Here is a 20,446-nt window from a genome sequence, read left to right on the forward strand (position 1 = left end):
GAAGACTATTATACTTCGTATCATCACTAACTCATTTTCAATTTAATTAAAATGAACGTAGAAAGGTGCTGGTTAATTGTATCTTTCATAATGGTTTTCACAAATTTGGGTAAGTCTAAAACATTTTTTTCTACATTTAAATATTTTCTACGGTTATATTTTTTACCTTACATATTTATCTAGTAGAAAATTGTTTCTACTTTGTATTTGTCCTATTATCTATTAAAAAAACCCTTTAACTCAAGATCTTTCGGTGAAAACGATACAAGTAATTAAATGAATGCTGTTTTTTCAAGATTGTAAAATAGCCGTTATGGAAAGTTATAACAAATATAATGAAATTGCATAAGAAATAAATCGAGACTCCTGCCGATTAAAAACGATACCTTAAATTTCTAACTTTCAATCTATTGGGCTATTATCTACTTTTTTTTCTTCTGAGATCCTTGGATCTTCCATGAGTTTTAGTTCTACCACGTTGTCTGGTGCGTGTCCCATATTGATTTCTGTTATTAACCTAACGTTTATATATCTTACACAGTATTTTTTGGAGAATCACACTCACTTACTATATTTGATGTTTTTCCTAGTACTTCTCTTCTTCTCTTTCTTCTAAGAATTTACGTTGAATAATAGTTAATTAGTCTATATTCTCTATTGTTACAAATTTTAATCTATGAGTCTTTTGGTCCTTGTTCAGTTTCTCTTACCCATTATTGTTTCTATTTTTTCAATCTTTTCTCTCTCCCGTATGAGCAGATCTATTGGTGATGTTCCTGCTGTGAAATCGACTCAGTTGAGATTGTACATTGATATGATCCTGAATGTAACTAGTCGCTGTACTTATTGCAGCATCTTCTTATCTTTTTCCAATTTCGAAGCATTTCAAATATTGCATACACTAAACTTTGAAAAGTGAACCACTGATTCCAGGACTTTCCTTTTGACATATTCTGGTCCTCTGACATTTGGTATCTCGCGCCATAGTATGCCCACGGTAGTTTATCCCTTTTTTATTGCTTCCATTTATTTTATTGTACATGATTTATGAATGATAATCTCTTCTTAGGTTAAATTCCCGAGTATTTTAATGGAGTTTATGTTTCTAGGACCTAAAAATTGATCTATCACTGCATTGATATGAATTGAAATAGTTTCTCTCATATCTTTGGTTTGGATTAGTATTGGTAACTCTACGCAAAAAAATTTTTTTCACTAAGTTATCTTTAATGAAAATTTTCTCATTTACCATGATTAATGACTTAGTAACTAAAAAGGTTAACAACTTAACCTAAATGGAGGAGCCCGTGCTCCTCAACTAGGTGTAATTTTCTGTGAACAACTCTCACTAGGTCTTGGGAGATTTGAAGATCTACTTCGCGTATTTTTCTAAAAATTCTACGTGGTTATTGTTCTTCATTTTCAGCTTGCCACCTCCATCAAACAGTTTACTAGCTAAAAGTTGGCCACAAATCAACAGGCTTGAGGTAAATTACGAGAATTATCTTGTTTTTCAGAATCTACAGCTTCCCTCTTAATCTACCCACGTAAGGTTTGGATAACCTTCTTGTCGAAATCGCACACAAGGCAGAACTTTATCAACGAATTTTGCTTTTTCTTCATATTTTACATTGTTAGGATACTTTTATATATTGTTTGTATGAAAACCATCGTTTCCTTTAATTGACTCTCATACGCAAAATATATTAGTTGATCACAGCATGGTGGTATCTGTGCTAATTGGTTTGAGGTATATTTAAGACAGTTTAGTCTTTTTTGTATTTTTACAATTTCTTGCTAATTTCCGCGTTACGGTACTCTTTGAAATATGGTTAGGATTCTGTCTTTTACTTTTCTTACCAGTCTTTTTGCTCTTTCTCGGGTAAATGCGGGACGGGACGTTCAGACATTCGGCTATAGCACGATAAATGCTTCTGTGTAAAATATTTTCGTTTTGAAAAATGCGAAGTCAGGTTTAGGGATCGGTCCAACCAATGTATAAATGCTTTTCCATATTTCCAACATATAAGTCATTTCAATGCAACTGACATAATAAAGGTCTTTGTTATAAAAACTCTGATGGTATATTAGGATTTTTGAAGCATTACAGAAGCAAGTTTTCTTTTTGCATATATTTTTTTGATAAAACAAAAACACGTGTACTTGGTTACAACCACAGCGACAGTTGACAACATATACAGAATAGCAAGGTGTTGCCAATTTTATGAAGATAAAAGTACTTAGGAATCAACAGACTTATCTAATTAATATCAAGAAAGTAAACAGCTCTTGGTTTGGATAGCCATTTTGATATTGTATTATCACAACCTATTTATAGACTCTTAAATTCTGTGCCAAACCTATTGTGATATACGAGGATAAATTGAAAAATTTTTAGCCTACTATAGAACCAAACAAAATTTCAATGTCAAAATATTTTATTACTCAACATATTCTCCTCTTAATTACCTTTAACGTCTCTAGACCTTTCAAAAAAATGTTTCTTCTTGCTCTGTAAACCAGACTTCCACAGCTTTTATTACCTCCTCGTTGGTAGAAAATTTACGACCTTTTCAACTTTTTTTCAGTTGAAGAAAGAGATGATAGTCAGACGGAGCCAAATCTGGTGAATAGGGGTGTGTTCTAGTAATTCAAACCCCAAATCACGATTTTTTGCATGGCAACATGAGATTTGTGTGCAGGGGCGTTGTCCTGCAAAAAAAATACCATTGGATAGCTTTCCGAGTCTTTTCTTTTTAATTTTTCCCCATAGAGCGGCCATGATTACTTCATGGCAATCCCAATAAACTGAAGCAAGAACTTTTCCAGTAGATTTATGGACACAAAACTTCTTAGTTCTTGGAGAACCACAGTTTCTGGATCGTAGAAATGTACCCAAGCCTTATCCATAGTAATAATTCGGTTTCAAATCGAGCACAGATCGAACGCGATGCTTCTACCCTTGCTCGCTTTTGGTCAACATTCAAACATTTGGGGATCCATTTTGCAGCAATTTTTCTCTTGTCTAAATTAACGTGAACTATATGATATCGCGTTCGTGTGAAATATTCAGTGCTTCAGATATCCTTTTAACCCAATTCGACGGTTTGATAAAATCATGTCATGAGCTGCATCGTTATTTTCGGGAACTGACACAGAAACTGGCCTTCCCGATCGGTTATCATCTTCAATGGAAAATTTACCTCTTTTGAAGCTTGCAGTCCAATTTTTCAGAGTCGCATACGAAGGACATTGATCACCAAGGGTATTAAGCATATCTTCGTAAATCTGCTTACCTCTTAACCCTTTGTAAATTCAGGTATTTGATGATGGCTCGATATTCCAATTTTTCGATTTTCACAATTTCGGTGGACATCTTTTTACTTTTAATTTATTGGGTATCTCTGGTTTACTTTTTTGACGTCAAACTTTGCACTGACACTTCTAATAAGTTATTGTTCGTTGCTATGGTAACGTAATATTTTGTTTATGCATGGATCTCGTCTAGGCTAACTAGATATCTATACATCCTCGGACGTTACATTTTCATTGAACTTTTAGTGCATTTTCTACAAAAAAAATGCACAGCGAAATCTCTTCACAGGAAGCATAATAGCTGATTTTTAAAGTTAATTCCTATATGGTGGGAGATGTACCGAAACGAAAGAAATTTTGGGAATTATTAGGGAAAAACTAATCAAATTAACTAAAATGTGACCCCATTGATCCTATTGGTCAAATGACATGAATTGACTTGAATCGACGTCAATAGACATCATAAAGCAGTAAACAAAATGAATGCGAGCATGATGCGGTTCAGGCGTTCATAATTGTGAAATATAGTTAACCATCTTTCTACTTTTTAGTTCACTATTCTAGTGTAGTTTGTAGTTCTAGATATCCTGAAAAATGACTTCTCTGAGTGGAAGGTTGATAGAATTTGTACGTGCTCATGAGTGTTTATATAACAGTTGGCTGGATACAAAGAAACTAAATTTTAAGAATCATTTTCCCATTTGAGAATTCCATGACAAAATTGTTGATTAACTTCCTGATCTAATTTCTTATGGAAAGTTCTGTTGAGTTTCTGCTCAATAAGTTTACAGGTGATTATATAAACCCCGATTCATTCTTCTGTATTTTAAAAATTCATCTTGATCTATTTCGTTCATTTTAAAATATATTGTAGTGAAGTAACTGTAGATAGTAATTCTACTGAAATTTGGGGGTTTCACCCACCAACGTTGTGTCAATTGACTCTTTGTATATATTCTTCTACATTTCATACAGTAAAGTAAGTATATAATAGAATAATAGATTATAAATAATTCAAAATCGTTATTCACAGTTCAAGTTTCTTTATATACCTACATGCACTCTTATTATTATGTTTACTAGCGAACCAGTGTCATATTCGCGCTCATTCTGTGCATCGCTTAAAATATCAATTAACATCAACAAAGTTTGACAGCATCAAGTTCATTAGAAATAACGAAATTGATAAATTTATGGAATGAAAATACCCCTGAAGGGCTGCAATGGAAATTCTATCACATAACCGCTTGAATGACTTTTTTTTGTATCGAATCGAACAACGATAGCTGTGTAACAAATCGAGTGGAATGTAAATCTTTATTCAGGAAGACTTACCAAGGTGGTTTAAGAATTTGTACTTAAATTAAATTTCTAATAAAAAACAACGACAGCAATTTATGTCCTGTCAGATTATTTAAGAAATTGATGTCAAAAATGATCACTGGTATGATAATATGCCTATTGGAAAAAGTATGATTCAAAATTAGATAAAATCTTCTGCCAAATAGATTGACTTGAATACCCAGGAAAAAAATCACTTATCACTCCATAGATCGACCGCGGTTGGAAGATTGGCTAAAAGTGGTATACAAGAGCAAGAGCTTTTAAATATGACCGGTCACAACAATGCCAATTTAATAAAACCCTACTTGAATATTGACTAAAAACATCATAATCAAATTATTAACAGCATGTGTATTGCTTTGTTTTATAAATTAAGATTTTATATTTATGACTGCTAACGGTAAAAACATGCGCTACAGTCTTTTTTACTTGTTTTATTTAGCACGTATATGTTGCTTTCTCGGAAACATTGGTGTTATTATTATTATTATTATTATTATTATACTTGGGTGATTCCGTTCTAACTGTGATATTCAATGTCCTGTATTGTTTTTTTGTACTAGTCATTAATTAATAATCAATTAATAAAAATTTTGTGTTAATTGAATAATTCTTAAGATATTTAAACATTATTTTTATACAATATAACTTGCCACTTAAAGAAAACTTATACTACATCACTTGAATGTCAGTACCGTGTCATGTCCATTCCTAGAATTTACCGATAAATTATTAATTTTTTTTGTCGTAACAAATGATTTAAACTAATTACCTTATAAATTCTAATGTTTATGATCAAACTGAGGAAAATTGATGCACTTGTTGTTTAATATCTTAAGTTACCATGTCAGTACCGTGGATAAATGAGTCAGTACCGTGGAACTCAAAATCCGACATTTGTGTCTTGCTCGTGATACTTTGAAGTTGTAGTAAATTCCTCTTAGAGTTTTATTTTTACAGTAAAATAGATGAATAATATGCATAAAAAAGTTAGAAAAGTTAAATTTTAAAATCTTGAAATTTTGAATACAAAAAATCACAGTTAGAACGGAATCACCCACTTATCATTATGAACATCGGTTGGCATTAACTATTGTGGCTGAGGGATACGTCATAAATCCCGAAAAGAATAAGACGTGTGTGGCTATTAAATAACGAGACTGGTGATATAAAACATTTTATTTTGATATTATGTATAAATATTCATTATCACTTTCAGTATATACCTTTCACCTATCCCTACATCGCTCCATCTGAATCTTCCATTGTTTGAAACAGTGCAGGTCTTTTTCTGTCAGTTCTTTTAGAACGCGCGCCTCTTTGTGAGAATGTGAGGATTTTAGGCACTTCTCGCATGTGAACATTTTCATCTAAAATTTGCCGCACGCATTCTTTCTCAATTCCTATAGATTCAGCAGTCACGTGGAAGAGCGATATGAACGTGAATCATCTTCATCATCTTGGATGGACGCGACAAATATTCTTTGTCATATACTTGTTTCAGTTCCGGTTTTTCATATGAAATTCCACAACAATCCATTGTTAATTAGATCATTTTTACAGAAAAACAAAACACAGCCTCCATACAAAACGAAGGCAACAGCTACACTGGTTTGTCTACAGACACGGTAGACATCGCATTCGAAAGAGTAGACTTCAGGCTAAACAGCTAGCAGACTTTAAAATTTGGTGCACACGTGCCTTTTCTGTAGCAGCACTAGTCTCGGTTCTTAATAGCCACACCTCGTATATTACAAATGAAATATAGAGTTCTATAATCCGTGGATATGAGCGATAGTTATTATTTTCTTATCAGTTTGTCTGAGCTATGACCTACATTACTACTCTGCGAAATGGAAAACAACTACTTTTCTATATATATACATCGACAGCAGTAAATTACATTCTTCATTGAACGCAAGTAAAATTATTATTTTTTACAGTGAATGGATTGAAATGTTTCGAATGTACTTTGTCAGACATAAATTGTGCAAATCCAATCAGCAATAACGTGTCAATAGTAAACTGCCGTTTATCCATATTCACAATTCATCCGGAAAATCTCCAATCTCGGTTAAAAGGAATATTTGAAGAAGCGAATTTTCAGTGTTTGACAACGATTGAAAGTGAGTTTATAGCTTATTTTTTTCAATAATTTTCATTACAACCAAGTGACCAAAGTTTTCATCAAATTCAATGTTACATAAATACAAGGTGGGCTATCATTTCTTTTACTTTTGTAAACGAATTAGTGCAGGAACCGTGCAGGTAAAAGGAATCGCTTTAAGGGAAAATAACGCAACGAGCACGGAGAACAGTAGGAGCAAGAGTATAAGACAGTGGCGCAAGTAAATACGTTGTTTACCCTCAAGATATACTCCGGCATTGAAGTTGGAAACGAAATAATATTATTGATAGTTACATTGTTACATCTCTCAAAAAAACTATAACCTAAAGTAGACACGCTCCTAAAAAACACACAAGCATTGAGATGTAGAACAGAAAAAATACGAAATAAATGAATGAATTAAAAGAAGACAAAATTCAGGAAAAGGATTACATAGTACAAATCATTAAAACAGAAATTGCAGTATATGTTATATCAATAATTTGTTTTTTAAAAGCTAGAGAAATGAATTCAGCCATACCTAACATCTAGAATACCTAAAATAAGAATAGCTTTTCAAAAAAGTGCTTCTTAATCAATAGGGTATTCAATAGAATAAAAATAATCTTTTACCCCAAAGTTTACGTCGACCTACCCTATTTATGCTTTTTAGGTCTTTATTCAGTTTCCTTTCCCTTCTTCTTCTATACCATGGATACCATTGTAACATTACCGAAGCTACTGCTCTCGAGACATTTTATTTTTTGTGCTTTTATTGTTATAACTATGTATTTTTCTTTAAGTTCCTCGTTTATTTAATAATTCATCTGCTATCTGGATTTATATTACTCACTATTAGTACTTTTTCTGATTTTGGGTGTTTTATATTTTAGTTCAGTGAAACATTTGGATAATGTATTATGTCCTCTATGAAGGTTTTGATGTTTAGTTTCTGTTTTGTTTTTTATTGATTGTAGTATCCCTTGTATCATTCCTTTTTTGAATATGTTATTTATCATTTTCTCTGGGTAATGATTTTAAAAAAATCTTATTTAGATGAGGAAAGACCTAAAATCAAGACGGTTTAGAAGCATGGAGAATAGATACCAAAGAAGATAGGATACTCATATGATGGCCGACTACTGCCGGGGAATCATGTGGGATTACTTGAGTCAATGCCAATAAAAATATATATATATTGTAAAAATTATTTTCTATGACTATCACGAGAATTGTAGCCGATATAAAAAAATCGATTTTATTTTTGATATGTATGAATTTAAGCATGTAACACATGCTTAAATTCAGATATAAAACTCCGGGTACCAAAATAGTAGTATGCCATCGTTATTTGAGATTAATACTTTTGAGACAATCAAAACTATAAAATACGATTTAGAGCACTTTTATCCTAGCATTTCTCCATTCCTGAAATGTCAAAAAATTATTTATAGTGATCTGGGATTAAAGTTAGATAAATTCGAGCAAACGGACTTGGAGAATCTATTATTCCTTATTACATATACATATGAATAATGTGATAATGTAACCGCATTATCAAAGGAATTTTTATCTTTATATCCTGTGCATAAGGAAATCAGGGTTATCTGTAATTAACATTTCCTGTAAACTCCCTACAACAATCACAAACATTTTAAATAGAAATTACTTTATTTATTATTGTCTTACTATGGGAACAAATATTTGACAACCAGAATAGTACACATTATGATTGAAATTGACTGAGATTGTTGACGTAAACTGTACGTGTGAATGAAATCGCAAGTTTTTTGTTTCCTGAATGAATTTGAGCACCATATTCCAATTAGTGAGTGTCTGTCAGATATATGTTTGCGAACTGAAACGTTTGTTAGGCGATATTAAGCAACGAGTTTGCTTCAAATCTTGTATCCAATTGAATTACGGCTACGGAATCATTGATAATGTTTCAAAAAATAATGAGAACACTATAAATGGAATAAATAATAGCACCTCATTCAATCAGTACATCAGCTTACATGATTCTGTTCCACTTTATTATGATCTATATTACGGTTTGTTTAATAATATGCTATTATTTTTATTTTAGGAATGTCTGGGAAGCTCTATTATACTAGAAGATGTGCCTTAAAGTCAGAAAAGACAATTTGTGATCACATTTCAATGATGGACAAGGAATCTCGAATGGAAAAATGTTCGTTATGTGAAAAAGACTACTGCAATTCGTCCACGTCGTTAACATTAAGCTCAGTCTATTTTCAATTATTGTGTTTAATTTTTATGTACAAATAAATTGTTTAATTTAATGTAGATTTTTATTCCATTGATAATCTTCTTAATGCTCTTTCTTCGTTTTTGTTTTGAATTGATTTCAAGTTTAAATTTTTTTCTTATAATATTATTCCTTATGTTTCTGTGTGAGAGCTCGTATGTCAATATGGGCATGGTTACTCTTTCATATATTTCGTTTTTAATTTGTTCGTTTATCTCTTGTTCTAGTCCTCCATCTTCATCTAATGTTATCTTCGTTGTTTCGTTTTTGATGTTCCTGGCCTTGTTCCTGATTTATAGTTGATTAAAGGTCTAATTGTTGCTTTGTAAATTCGTATCCATTATTATGTTGCATCACATGGGAATAAGCAAGCCTCCTTGTCTAATATTACTGTTGAATGGTACCATTAATGCGAACCTGAACAAGTCTGATTATATACTTTCGATGGTCTAGATCAGATTGATAGCTATGTTCATATAGTTCAATAGGTGAATAACATGTTGCACTTTAATACGATCAAAGGCTTTTGTGAGGTTAATAAACTATGTGAATCTTGGTTTATTATATTTTATGGATTTATCAACCAGTTGTCGTAGAATAAACACTATATATATACGCAGGATATTTCTGAGCTGAATCCTTGCTGTTCGACTTCGAGTTAATTTTGTTGGTGAAAAGTTTTGTAACGAGCTTCATTATTATATCCAGCAGATTCATCCTTCCGTAGTTAGTCGGTTCCTTTTTTAAACAGTACCTACCGGTACTGGTTCACCATCTCTCTGTTATTTAACAGTGTACCAATATTTTGCAGGTAAGACTTGTAAGTTCATGTGTGAGATGTAGGCCAACGTACTTTAGTAGTTCATATAGACCATCCTGACAAGAAGATTTTCTTTTTCTAAAGACTTTAAGGCTAGAATGGTGATCTCCACATTATTCCTTATGTGCAGTATGTTGGGTTTTCGCAGTATTACCTTGTGTTTTGAATAGTTCTGTTACGTTATCTATCCATTTTTCCTCTGAAAGAAATATGAAGACTGCTGTTGAATTATCGCTCTTCATACCTCATTCTGTTTTATATCATTCTCTTATCTATCTTGCTGAACGTACTTAGTAATGTGATATATCTATAACGGTTACTGTTTCTTGATTCCACTTCCTTGTATATTGGTGTAATTATACCTATTTGCAAATTTTTTAGCTCTTACTCTGTGTCATATGACTCCAATATAATTTTTAGTTCCTCTCTTATTTCCATTTCTGCCTCTTTTGCTCCATAATAATGAGAAAAAAACTTTTCATGACATTTAAACAGGGTGATTTATAAGGAACTTTACATACTTCTTTAATATGTAAAATTCCTTAGGGAGGATATCATGTGACTACTTAAAACTGTAATTAATTTATAGATATATTTCGAATGGTATTAGCTATATTTATTAATTCCAGGATAGGCAGTGGAAAAAACAATTCTTTTGAATATTGCAAACTGTTACAATATTTTTTCATATGTAATAAGTGATTTTCAAACTATAAATAACCAATGAAAACGACGTATTCGATAATGTTGTTGCACTTTTGTTCAATTTTTAGTAAATTTTACCAAGAATAGAACAACCATAATACACAATCACATAATAAGATATTTATTCAAACAATCTAATATGTATGTATAAAGTCAATTATAAGTTACTTTCACTTTGTATTATCTCTAAGAGAAGAATGAATTGTTGTTCAATTTCGAATTTTTAAACAAAAATTGCATTTTCGATAAATAATAAATTAAATTAATTGAAAAGTGAAACTTCATGTGTATGTTAATGTGTGTTGATTGTTAATGATTTAATATTTATGTAAAATAATAATAAATTATATCAACTGTACCAACTAAAACTAACGAGCAGCGCTAGAGTTTTGAGTTTCAAAATCAAGATTACTGTTGACCGTTTGACGTTTCTTGATATTTTATACCCATTGTCATCATTTTCATTATCAACCGTTATTCTTGTATATACTATAATACTTATTTCTTCTGTGTGTCTCTACGTTACGTACAATTTTGTTAGCTTTGGTAGATCTATGTGCCGACATAATTTTTGTTTATAGTTTCTGTAATAGTAATGGTAGATCTGCTGCTACTGAATATCACATTTTCTAATCGTCGAACTCCCAGTTACGCAAGATCTGTTACTATAAACCCTACCATAAGTAGTAGACAAGTCTAGAACAAGTCTAGACAAGTAGAAGTCATCTGTTTATCATATTCAAATGGTTCAGCGACTACATCGTCGGGATGAAATCTATAAGTTGTAATATTGTAGATGGATAAACAATCATCTACCAACGCTGTATAGGACACTAAACATAAAGCCCAATTTACAAGAGACAAGATAAATAATTCACGTAATTCACAGGTGTGGGTAAAAAAAACTGATTGTTGGTTAACGTGTTGATTTTTTGGATATTTTTTTTAGTTCTTATTTATGCGTCTTCACTACATAATTTAAGTTATTGTTTTAAAATTGTTGCTAGTTTTTGTTATTACTGTTACGAAGGTGCCTTTGACTTACTTTTTATGAACCGCTCGTTTGATGTTTGTTTTTTATTTCCGTTTTTATAGCAAACGGTTTATTTACATTGTGTCTTTTGAATGATTCCTTGGAAGGTTTATTCATTTATTTATTTATAATTTTTAAGAATTTATTTTGGATATATATAATAAATAGCAAAGTAATCGAAGAATTTAAATAAATTATTTAAGTAAGTTAAGTGATAGTGATAAGTGAATTATTATAAGTTAGTTATGTGTAGTGTATATTGTTTAAATAAATTAAGAACGTAAGAGACAGTGTCTATTAATTCAGCCCACGAATAGTATTCGTACAAATAAATTAGAAAAACATTACATTACCTACTGTTTTTTGTTTTAGTTTATAATTTTAGTTAAAGAACTCGTAATTTATAACATTTGTTTAAATTTATATATTATTAAGTGGTTATTCTGCGTAAAGTTCCTCATGAATCTCCCTGTTTAATTATACATACGAATTTTAAATATGAAACTAAAAAATTAACCCGGTTTATATATCAAAACGCTAGAATTTGTAAGAACATGAAAATAAACGTAATTGACTGATGAATAAGAATTGCTTTGACCGTGGTAGAAAACTACAGATCGCTTATAGAAGCGTCAAACTTAACTTTTATAAAGGTAAAAAGAAAATTCGCCAAAAATAAGAGCTTGGCGCAGCCACCGTTTTTTGAAACAATGCAAATTAGTATCTAAATTTTATGTTTGTATACCTTGACTACCTTCAAAACCTAATATTTATTCTGAATACTTTTTTCTCATGTACTTTGTATGCATCATATTATAAAACAAGAGAATATTCTGTAATAGAAACGAAAAACACAGAATACTAAAATTACTGAAATAGAGTGAATCCGATTTGAAAATACTACTCATGAAATAACGAATTATGCAAATATCTTTAACAAAAACCCGCAGCTACAAAAATCGAAGTATTAGTATAAAAAGTTATGTACACTTTTAGGAGATTGATAATAAGAAAAAAAAACGAATCCGCATTGTTAATGGTTTCAGTCTAACTTTCTATTTTTATAATTATTATTATATATTCTAATAAAATAAAAGACCAAACGATACAAAAAACAATAATGCTAACATAGATATGCTCCATTTATCGGCTGAATTGCAAAGATCAGTATCACAAGTTTTGCAACTGACAACTGGGCCAAGTAGTGATCCTACTGATTGCGTTATAGCTTCACAAATATCTAGACCGTTAACTTGCTTTGTCACACAACGTCTCATTGTGAAATTGTAATTTGTAGATGATAAACCTAAAAAAAATGATAAACGATAAAATTAGAAATTGATAGCTCAAAAGTAGCCTCACGCAGTAATAGAAAAAAAAATAGAATAAAAAATAATGTTGTGGGTGAGACAGAACAATTTATGATTGTTTGAAGTGGTAAAAAGCTTCTGTGCTAGAAAGCATTATAAAAATGCATTAATGTTCAACATAAATCAGGATAGATTCAAACCACTACTCATGTCCTTCTGATAGTCAACAGTTTCTCCAACTATATAGATTACACTACTTTCGTTCATGAATCTATATATGTATATATATTTCTTGTAAAAATTTTTAAATTATATATATATATATATATATATATATATATATATATATATATATATATATATATATATATATTTGGCTATGAAAAAGCTGAGGGAAATCTCCCTTATCAAGGGTGAGTTTTATCGGAAGATCGTCGTTCTCGACTTTATATCATAAGACACATTTAATGCTGATATATCCGAGGCGATCATTTGTGCAGATCTTGCTCTGAAAAAAATACAAAATTTTCAAAAGTTATTTTTTATTTGAGAAAAGTGTTCCCGATAAAAGGAGTTGTTGAAAAACTATGTGCTTCACATTTACAGTAATAGTAGAAAAAGAAGTCAAGAAGATAAATGAAATTCAATACATTTATTTTAATGTGCATGAAACTACCGATTCTTGTGTATTGTAAATGTAAATTTATCAATAGGTTCTAGGCAGGAAGACAAACCTAATTAATCCTATTTAATAGCAAGTCTATAGTTAGAGAAAACTTGACTTTTAGATATTTTATACACGAATGTTGTATATTCATTGATGTGTCCATTAATCATTGTTGTCAGAAACTCTCTTGATTAAGCTATATAACAAAGTTTTGCAACAAAAATTAGTTTTGATAATTTTATAATGTAAAATATTCTTAAATATTTTCAATTTAGCTCTGTACAAATGAAAGAAACTTTCCTAGACCAGATTTGAACCCGGAATCTGCTGTTTGAAAGCACGGAGCATTAACACTGAGCTATTAATTGTATTTTTCATACATGTTTTTCAACATACATTGGTTTTTGAAGCAATTTATAAATTGAAGTACCTTTTGAAACAATATAAATTTGACTCAAACCTATCAATATTATGATGTACCTAGATTTTTCAGTTTTTTGATATTTTATGTTAAATTATGTTAAGAAACAAACTGAAAATTGATATAGAAAATAGAAGTTACTTCTTGTTAACACCACCAAAAATAAGAGAAGCTGAAGAACTTATTATTAACTATAAAACAATATCATGCTTTGGTAACATCAGATACTCAATATTTAGTATAATATTGAAGACAGTACTGTTTATCAAAATGCATTACAGTTTTGTAGTAAAAAATACAAACAATTCAGAAAAATAGAAAATGTCTTAAATAGAATCCGTTAAAATTGTTGAAGGATTTGAAAAAATAATCAAAAACTTTCAGATGAAATTGGTAATTGAGTAAATAAAAAATGTTTAACCGTTTAAAAAACCAGTGGCTTCAAAACCATAAAGGAAATCTACAAAATTTTGAATGGAAACTTTGAAATTGATGTAGGTATAGAGTTTTCAGATTTGAGTTACTTTAAATTTATTACAATTACTTCAGCAGATATTGAAAAGAACTTTTCGAATTGTAAAAATATATTGTTAGATAAAAGGCAAAATTTCCGGACAGATAAGTTGGAAAAATACTTTGCCGTAAATTATAATAGAAAATTTTTTGAGTTTTGTTAGAATAATACATAAATTCCCCATTTGTAGGTATCTGCAGCATTCTAAATAAATTATATCCTTTTAAATATAAAAAGTGTGCATTTTTGGAACTGCTTATTTTCAGTATATTTCTTCAAATTAGTTTTTCTAGTGCTAGTTTTAACAACAGCACGATGTGCCAACTACTTTTATCTGAACATCAAATATATCAGTGGTAAATTCTAGTTTTAACAAGGGCATTAGGTAAAAATTATTTTTAACTGGGGAAAACGAATTCTAACGAAAAACTTTAACAATACAAACAACTGCCGTTTACAAATTTGGAAAGGGTTATTACGGAAACCATTCAGACTATAACTCCCAACATGATTAGAAATGTGTTAAGAATTTTGTCGTAGAACGGAAACGTGTATTGAAAGAGTAGATGGGTACGTTGAGGCAATTTTGGTTTGATAATACAAAAGCTTTTATCATTTTTTATATGTATAGCTAATAAATAATTGCATTTTATTAATGTTGAATTGTAACATAAATAAATTTTGTTATGTGTATGGATTTTTTAAAATATCAACAAATTTCTGCAACAAAGAAGTTGGAAAACTAAAATAATATCAAATTTTTCATAGAAAATCAGTTTTATTTTCGTTATTAAAAAATATGTGTGTTGCTTTTTAGTGGAATTCATATTTTTTAACATTTTTTAACTAAAAAACTTTTAAATCGGTTGGTTGTATTTTAGTTTTTAAACCATGCTGAGCTTTTCAAGAAGAATAACTTTTGTTCGTAATATTTCTAAGTTTCTATGGTCTAAACTTAGGTGGACACAATGAATATGCGCATATTCATACAAATTTTCACATAAAAATATTAATTTTAATAACTTATAATAAAACAACTTTCACCTCACTGCCACAGTTGCTAAATTCTTATGAATAGGTTAACATTGCACGTTACGGTGTATTTGCAGTGCAATAATTTTTGTGGCAATAATGTCCAGGTCATTAAAAGTTAAAGCATTACAATAAATTGGAAGGTGAATAATAATGTTTTCATACTTATCAACAAAATAATATTCAGGCCCATGATTTTGTAGAAAATTGTGAATTACTATGAGAAATAAAAACAGATTTTGAATGGATTCAAAATTTTTAAAAGTACTAATCTGCTACTGAACTGTATTTTTAAACAGGTTCATTCAAATATTATTAAATTTGTACTTTGAGGTCTGTTCGATTATCAAGTACAATTCGATAGAAGCTTCTATGCAATACTTCATCTTTCATTCCATTTGCATTGATACGTGATCATAATTTTCAATCTTGTCTCTAGCAAACTGACGCTGACACTCGAAATCGAATGTCTGTAACTACAGCTGACTAATTTCATTCTTAGTTTGTTACACTTTAGTTTAGACTTGGAATTTCTGGAACGTTGACGATTTTTATACTGAGCTACTCCAATATTTCGTTTTGATGTGATGTGCTGAATAGTATATTCAGTGTTTCTGTATATATTATCAGGTAATTTCCTTTGAAACTTATACTTACTATTTACACGATACTTCACACAAACGTAATCATTGTCAGAAGAAGAGTATGCTGAGAACTTTTCGAATAGTTGAACGGTTTTTTCTTCCCATTCAGTTACACCTGTAGATCTATAACTGCTAAGACTGGAACAATTCATAATAATCGCATTTTTATAGTTGAAAGGATCATTACATGTAGAATCACTGCAGCTCCAACATTTTGACGTGCCAGTAACTGAAAAAATAGTAGATTACATTACACAGGCCGAAAGTTGAATTTTCGTTTTTTCGCCTTTGACTTCATGAGGTGCAGCACCGCGATTTCAGCTTTTGATCCGTGTAGTTTATACGATTTTTCTTAATAGCCCGTCGACAGTGCGTATTTTCGTGCAGGGACGAGATTATAACATTTACTCCCTGTGAGAACTCCCCTCGAGTATTACACTATAAGGACCACAAGTTGAATTTTCAGATGATACAGAAATAGATGCAATTACGTTGGAATTTCAGGAACCGTTGGTGATTTCATACTGAATACACTATTTAAACCACCACCACTAGACTCACAATTTTTCTTCAATTTCATTAGCTGGTGTAGTAGTGATGTAAACAATGTACTCAGTAGAAATAGATGAAAGCAAGCAACAACAATAACTGAAGCAATAAATGGAATACTGTGGAATACTGAAATAAAAAACAAAGAAAATTGAGAACCTATAGTGCGATTATTAGGAATACGTTGGTATATAGATTGGAAACGGAAATGGATGTCTTAAGAAGAGCAAATATAACATCAAGGCTAAACCCTGTTAGAAACGACACAATAAAAGAGTAAATTAACCTGATAGAAACAATTATAGAATATATGGCGGAAAAGTGGAAAATTTGATACGGGCACGTGCAGAAAATGGGAGAGGAAAGATTGCCAGAAAAATAATAATGCGGATCTCACAGGAGTACAGGAAAGAGTGGCAACTAGGCATCGGACAATGTCGTAGGACGTTTCAAGCCCAAATTCATTTTTGATGATTTTTCTACCAGTTCACCCTTTTTAAAAATTGTTATATATAAGATTGCTGATGGTAGATGTAGGATAGTGGGATTGTGCTCAGTCTGTTATCTAAATCAGCACGAGCTTAAAACCGGGTACGGACATCTAAAATTGTAAATTTGGACGTCACGTATCGGAAGGCAGTTACGAACTACCAATAGTATAAGGTCTAGACAGCTTCTCAACATATAAGATTTGTTCCGTCGTTAAACTGTAGATCTCTTCTCTCTGTGGTAAATGAAAAATCACCTATGTCTAATGAACAAAATATATAAGGAAGAAGAAGCTGGTACAATTTCAACAGCACAATCATTCTGCAATCGATCAAAAAGTGTTTTTTGGTTTTGAGAGATCAAGTTATTGGTTTGGAATACTCTTTTGTTATTATATGCGTTTAATCAGGTATGATCTGGAAAATATTTTATAATTATTTGAAAAATTTAAAAACTCACCGTCTCTTGCAATGTAGAATAATAACAAAATTACTGCTTCTACAATAGATTTCATCTTTTTGATTTCACTCTTTGAATCTACTTTTTCAATTTCCAATATCTTATTGATGAGTATTATGATGAATTCAGTATTTATAAGGACGACCAACCCATCAATGGAAATTTTATGTGTTTTTTATGTTGTTATAAAATCTAGTACAACAATATCAGAGCGGATGTTTGCTTACGATCAAATAGTAAATAAATAGTAAAATGTGCCGACCATAACCCTAGAAGTCGAGTGATTCATAGTGACAATAAGAAGCATTGGAAAAAAATGATATCATTTTTTCAGTGAAAGACTGATTACAGTTGAAATATCTTCATCGGATTTCTAACGAAATTACATTACTGTAATGTATCTCGGGTAAATGTTCGTAAATAAAATTGTTAATTTAATACTTAAAACTCAATTAAATTCCGTTAGATTGAATCATGGCCGGTGCTGTTAGATGGAGTGCGGCTGTTTACCCGATTATAGTTTATAAAGCTTAATGTTATTCCACATTTCTCAATTGTTTGGACTTCGTATTGAGGAATAAAGTGGAACATTATATATATATATATATATATATATATATATATATATATATCCCAGAATGGAACTGCACAAATATGGATTGGGGAAATAAATGCAAAGCCATGACTCGATAGTCTGGGATAAGGATTTTTAGAATTGTGGGGCTGTCCTACTAGTACATTTATTACATGTTCTTAAGACTATCAACGCAACCTATTACTACAAGTTAAACTTCAGATGAGAATGTCCCATCCGGAGGTGTTCATCCTCCAGTACTATGCCAGACCTCACATAACTGCTGTAAAGTAGTACCTGGTGGAAATTAATTAGAAAACACTTGATGATCCACCTTAGAGTCAAGTTTTTTCACATATTTGAACCACTCAAACAAGCAATTTGACCCTCAAAGAAGCGATTTGAGACCAACCATTAAGTTTAAACATTCGTACGCAACTGGTTATATACCTTCAGCTTCAGTCTACGAGAACTAAATGAGAAAATTGTCACAACGTTGAGAAAAATATACTAAAAATATTTTTTCTACGCCCATGTCTGTAAAAGTCAAAATCGCACTATCAACATTCCTTCTAAATGACATTTAACAACAAAATGCACGTAATGAGATCAATTCAATTAAATTACAATCAAATTTTTATTTACGTAAGACTTTATTTGTTCTATTTACACAAATTTAGTCAATTAGAAAACATAAAAAGTTTTAGCATTAGCGAGATATATTTAGGATTGAAAGAGTGATGCCCCTAAATGTAGACAGCACATTATGCATTTTCCTTCAAAATAGGGCAGGTTTTCTTAAGTATCATGCATGAATGGGCGTAGAAAAAGTATAGTACGTTACACGAGCTGTAAGCCCATTATGCACTCATAAAATTTTTGACTTCGTGCGTAATGGGTTACTTACAACTCTTGATAAATAATATTACGTAATATACTATTATAGAAATGTATTCAACTCTGTAAACTAAATTTTGTATAAACAAGAGGTTCATTTTTAATTGATTGTCCCGAGTATCATATGCCTTGGAGCCTTCTACTCCTGTCTCGCTGTTAAAAATAACAAGCATCTCCTTTCTCAAGTAAAAATAGACGATGCATCTAAAACTGAGTGTGGTATATGTTGCACAGTTAATTCAAATCATGAATAAATCTAGAATCTTTTCGTTCACCTTCAATTAGTTTCTCTTTCTTCTAATCAGTAGTTTGAAATCATTTTCACTAACTATCCCTCAGTCCAAAACTATATTGGATGTGCCTCTAACAACACTCCAAATTCATAGTCCAGCTTGTAAATAATCTCAAGCTTAGCCACGTACTCGTATATTATCTGATATTTGAGAGCGTCGTTGTGTTTTCCATGTGTATTTTGCTACTATGACTAGCACATAGTCACCAATTGGAAGGAAACGGTTAAATGCCTCAATAAGATCAAGAAAGTTTTAAAGTTTATTGTTTTTCACAATATTCTCCAATAAGATCGATATACTTTTGCATGGGCTTGACCAAATTGTCGAAGCATTTTCCATTCTGATTTAATTACATCTAAAACATGTAATTTGGATGCATCAACTACTTCTTCAGGTGTATAAAAACGTTGATCTGTGGATATAAGAAGAAATATTTTCAGTACTATAATAGTCTTATCATTTATATAATTTGAATGAAATCTAGCTAGTAGTTTATTATTTTATTTTCTTTTGCGTATAGTAACAATAAATTTGGAAAGTTAAACGAGTCGCTGTATAATTAATTATGAACTTGTTTGCTCACAAGATTCTCTTAGAGTTCGAAACAATGCCAAGGGTACATAAACAATTTTTTTCCAGCTAACTGATTTTAAATGTGGTCGTATTATTTGCATAATAGAGATGGCAGTTTCGCTATAATCGTCATCTCGAGATTGAAATTTTGTTGATCAACTTTAAGTGAACACAGCAGCATTCCGCGCCATTACAAAACTGAAGCAATGATTACGTTTAAAAGCATAAATGACATCTTATTTATGTCCTATTCTTTTTGGTCACTTGATACGCCAATTGGTCTGATGAAGAAGTTCCACAACGTCGCCCTGGGTCTGGACGTTCCAGAGAATTACAGATCACGAATAACGTAGCTTAAGACTTTTGGCCATAGGTGAAAGATTTTCAACAACTTTAGTTGCAAATGATTGGATGAGAGCTGTAAGACC

The 20,446-nt window shown here is 31.0% G+C and overlaps 2 protein-coding genes across 2 annotated transcripts; one reads left to right on the forward strand and one right to left on the reverse strand.

The window, feature by feature from the left end:
* On the forward strand, positions 1 to 9,072 carry LOC130893967 (uncharacterized). The gene is made up of 3 exons (XM_057800431.1): positions 1 to 109; positions 6,603 to 6,785; positions 8,856 to 9,072. The coding sequence occupies exons 1-3, from the start codon at positions 52 to 54 to the stop codon at positions 9,056 to 9,058; spliced, it is 444 nt and encodes a 147-aa protein (XP_057656414.1). The 5' UTR covers positions 1 to 51; the 3' UTR covers positions 9,059 to 9,072.
* A 1,102-nt stretch (positions 9,073 to 10,174) lies between these two features.
* LOC130894515 (uncharacterized) lies at positions 10,175 to 17,771 on the reverse strand. Its single transcript, XM_057801396.1, has 4 exons — positions 17,682 to 17,771; positions 16,198 to 16,413; positions 12,725 to 12,902; positions 10,175 to 10,220 (listed from the first exon to the last, which is right to left on the reverse strand). The coding sequence occupies exons 1-4, from the start codon at positions 17,734 to 17,736 to the stop codon at positions 10,175 to 10,177; spliced, it is 495 nt and encodes a 164-aa protein (XP_057657379.1). The 5' UTR covers positions 17,737 to 17,771.
* Positions 17,772 to 20,446: the final 2,675 nt, after the last annotated feature.

Source organism: Diorhabda carinulata, chromosome 5 (genome assembly GCF_026250575.1).
Source record: "Diorhabda carinulata isolate Delta chromosome 5, icDioCari1.1, whole genome shotgun sequence".
NCBI classification, from domain to species: Eukaryota; Metazoa; Arthropoda; class Insecta; order Coleoptera; family Chrysomelidae; genus Diorhabda; species Diorhabda carinulata.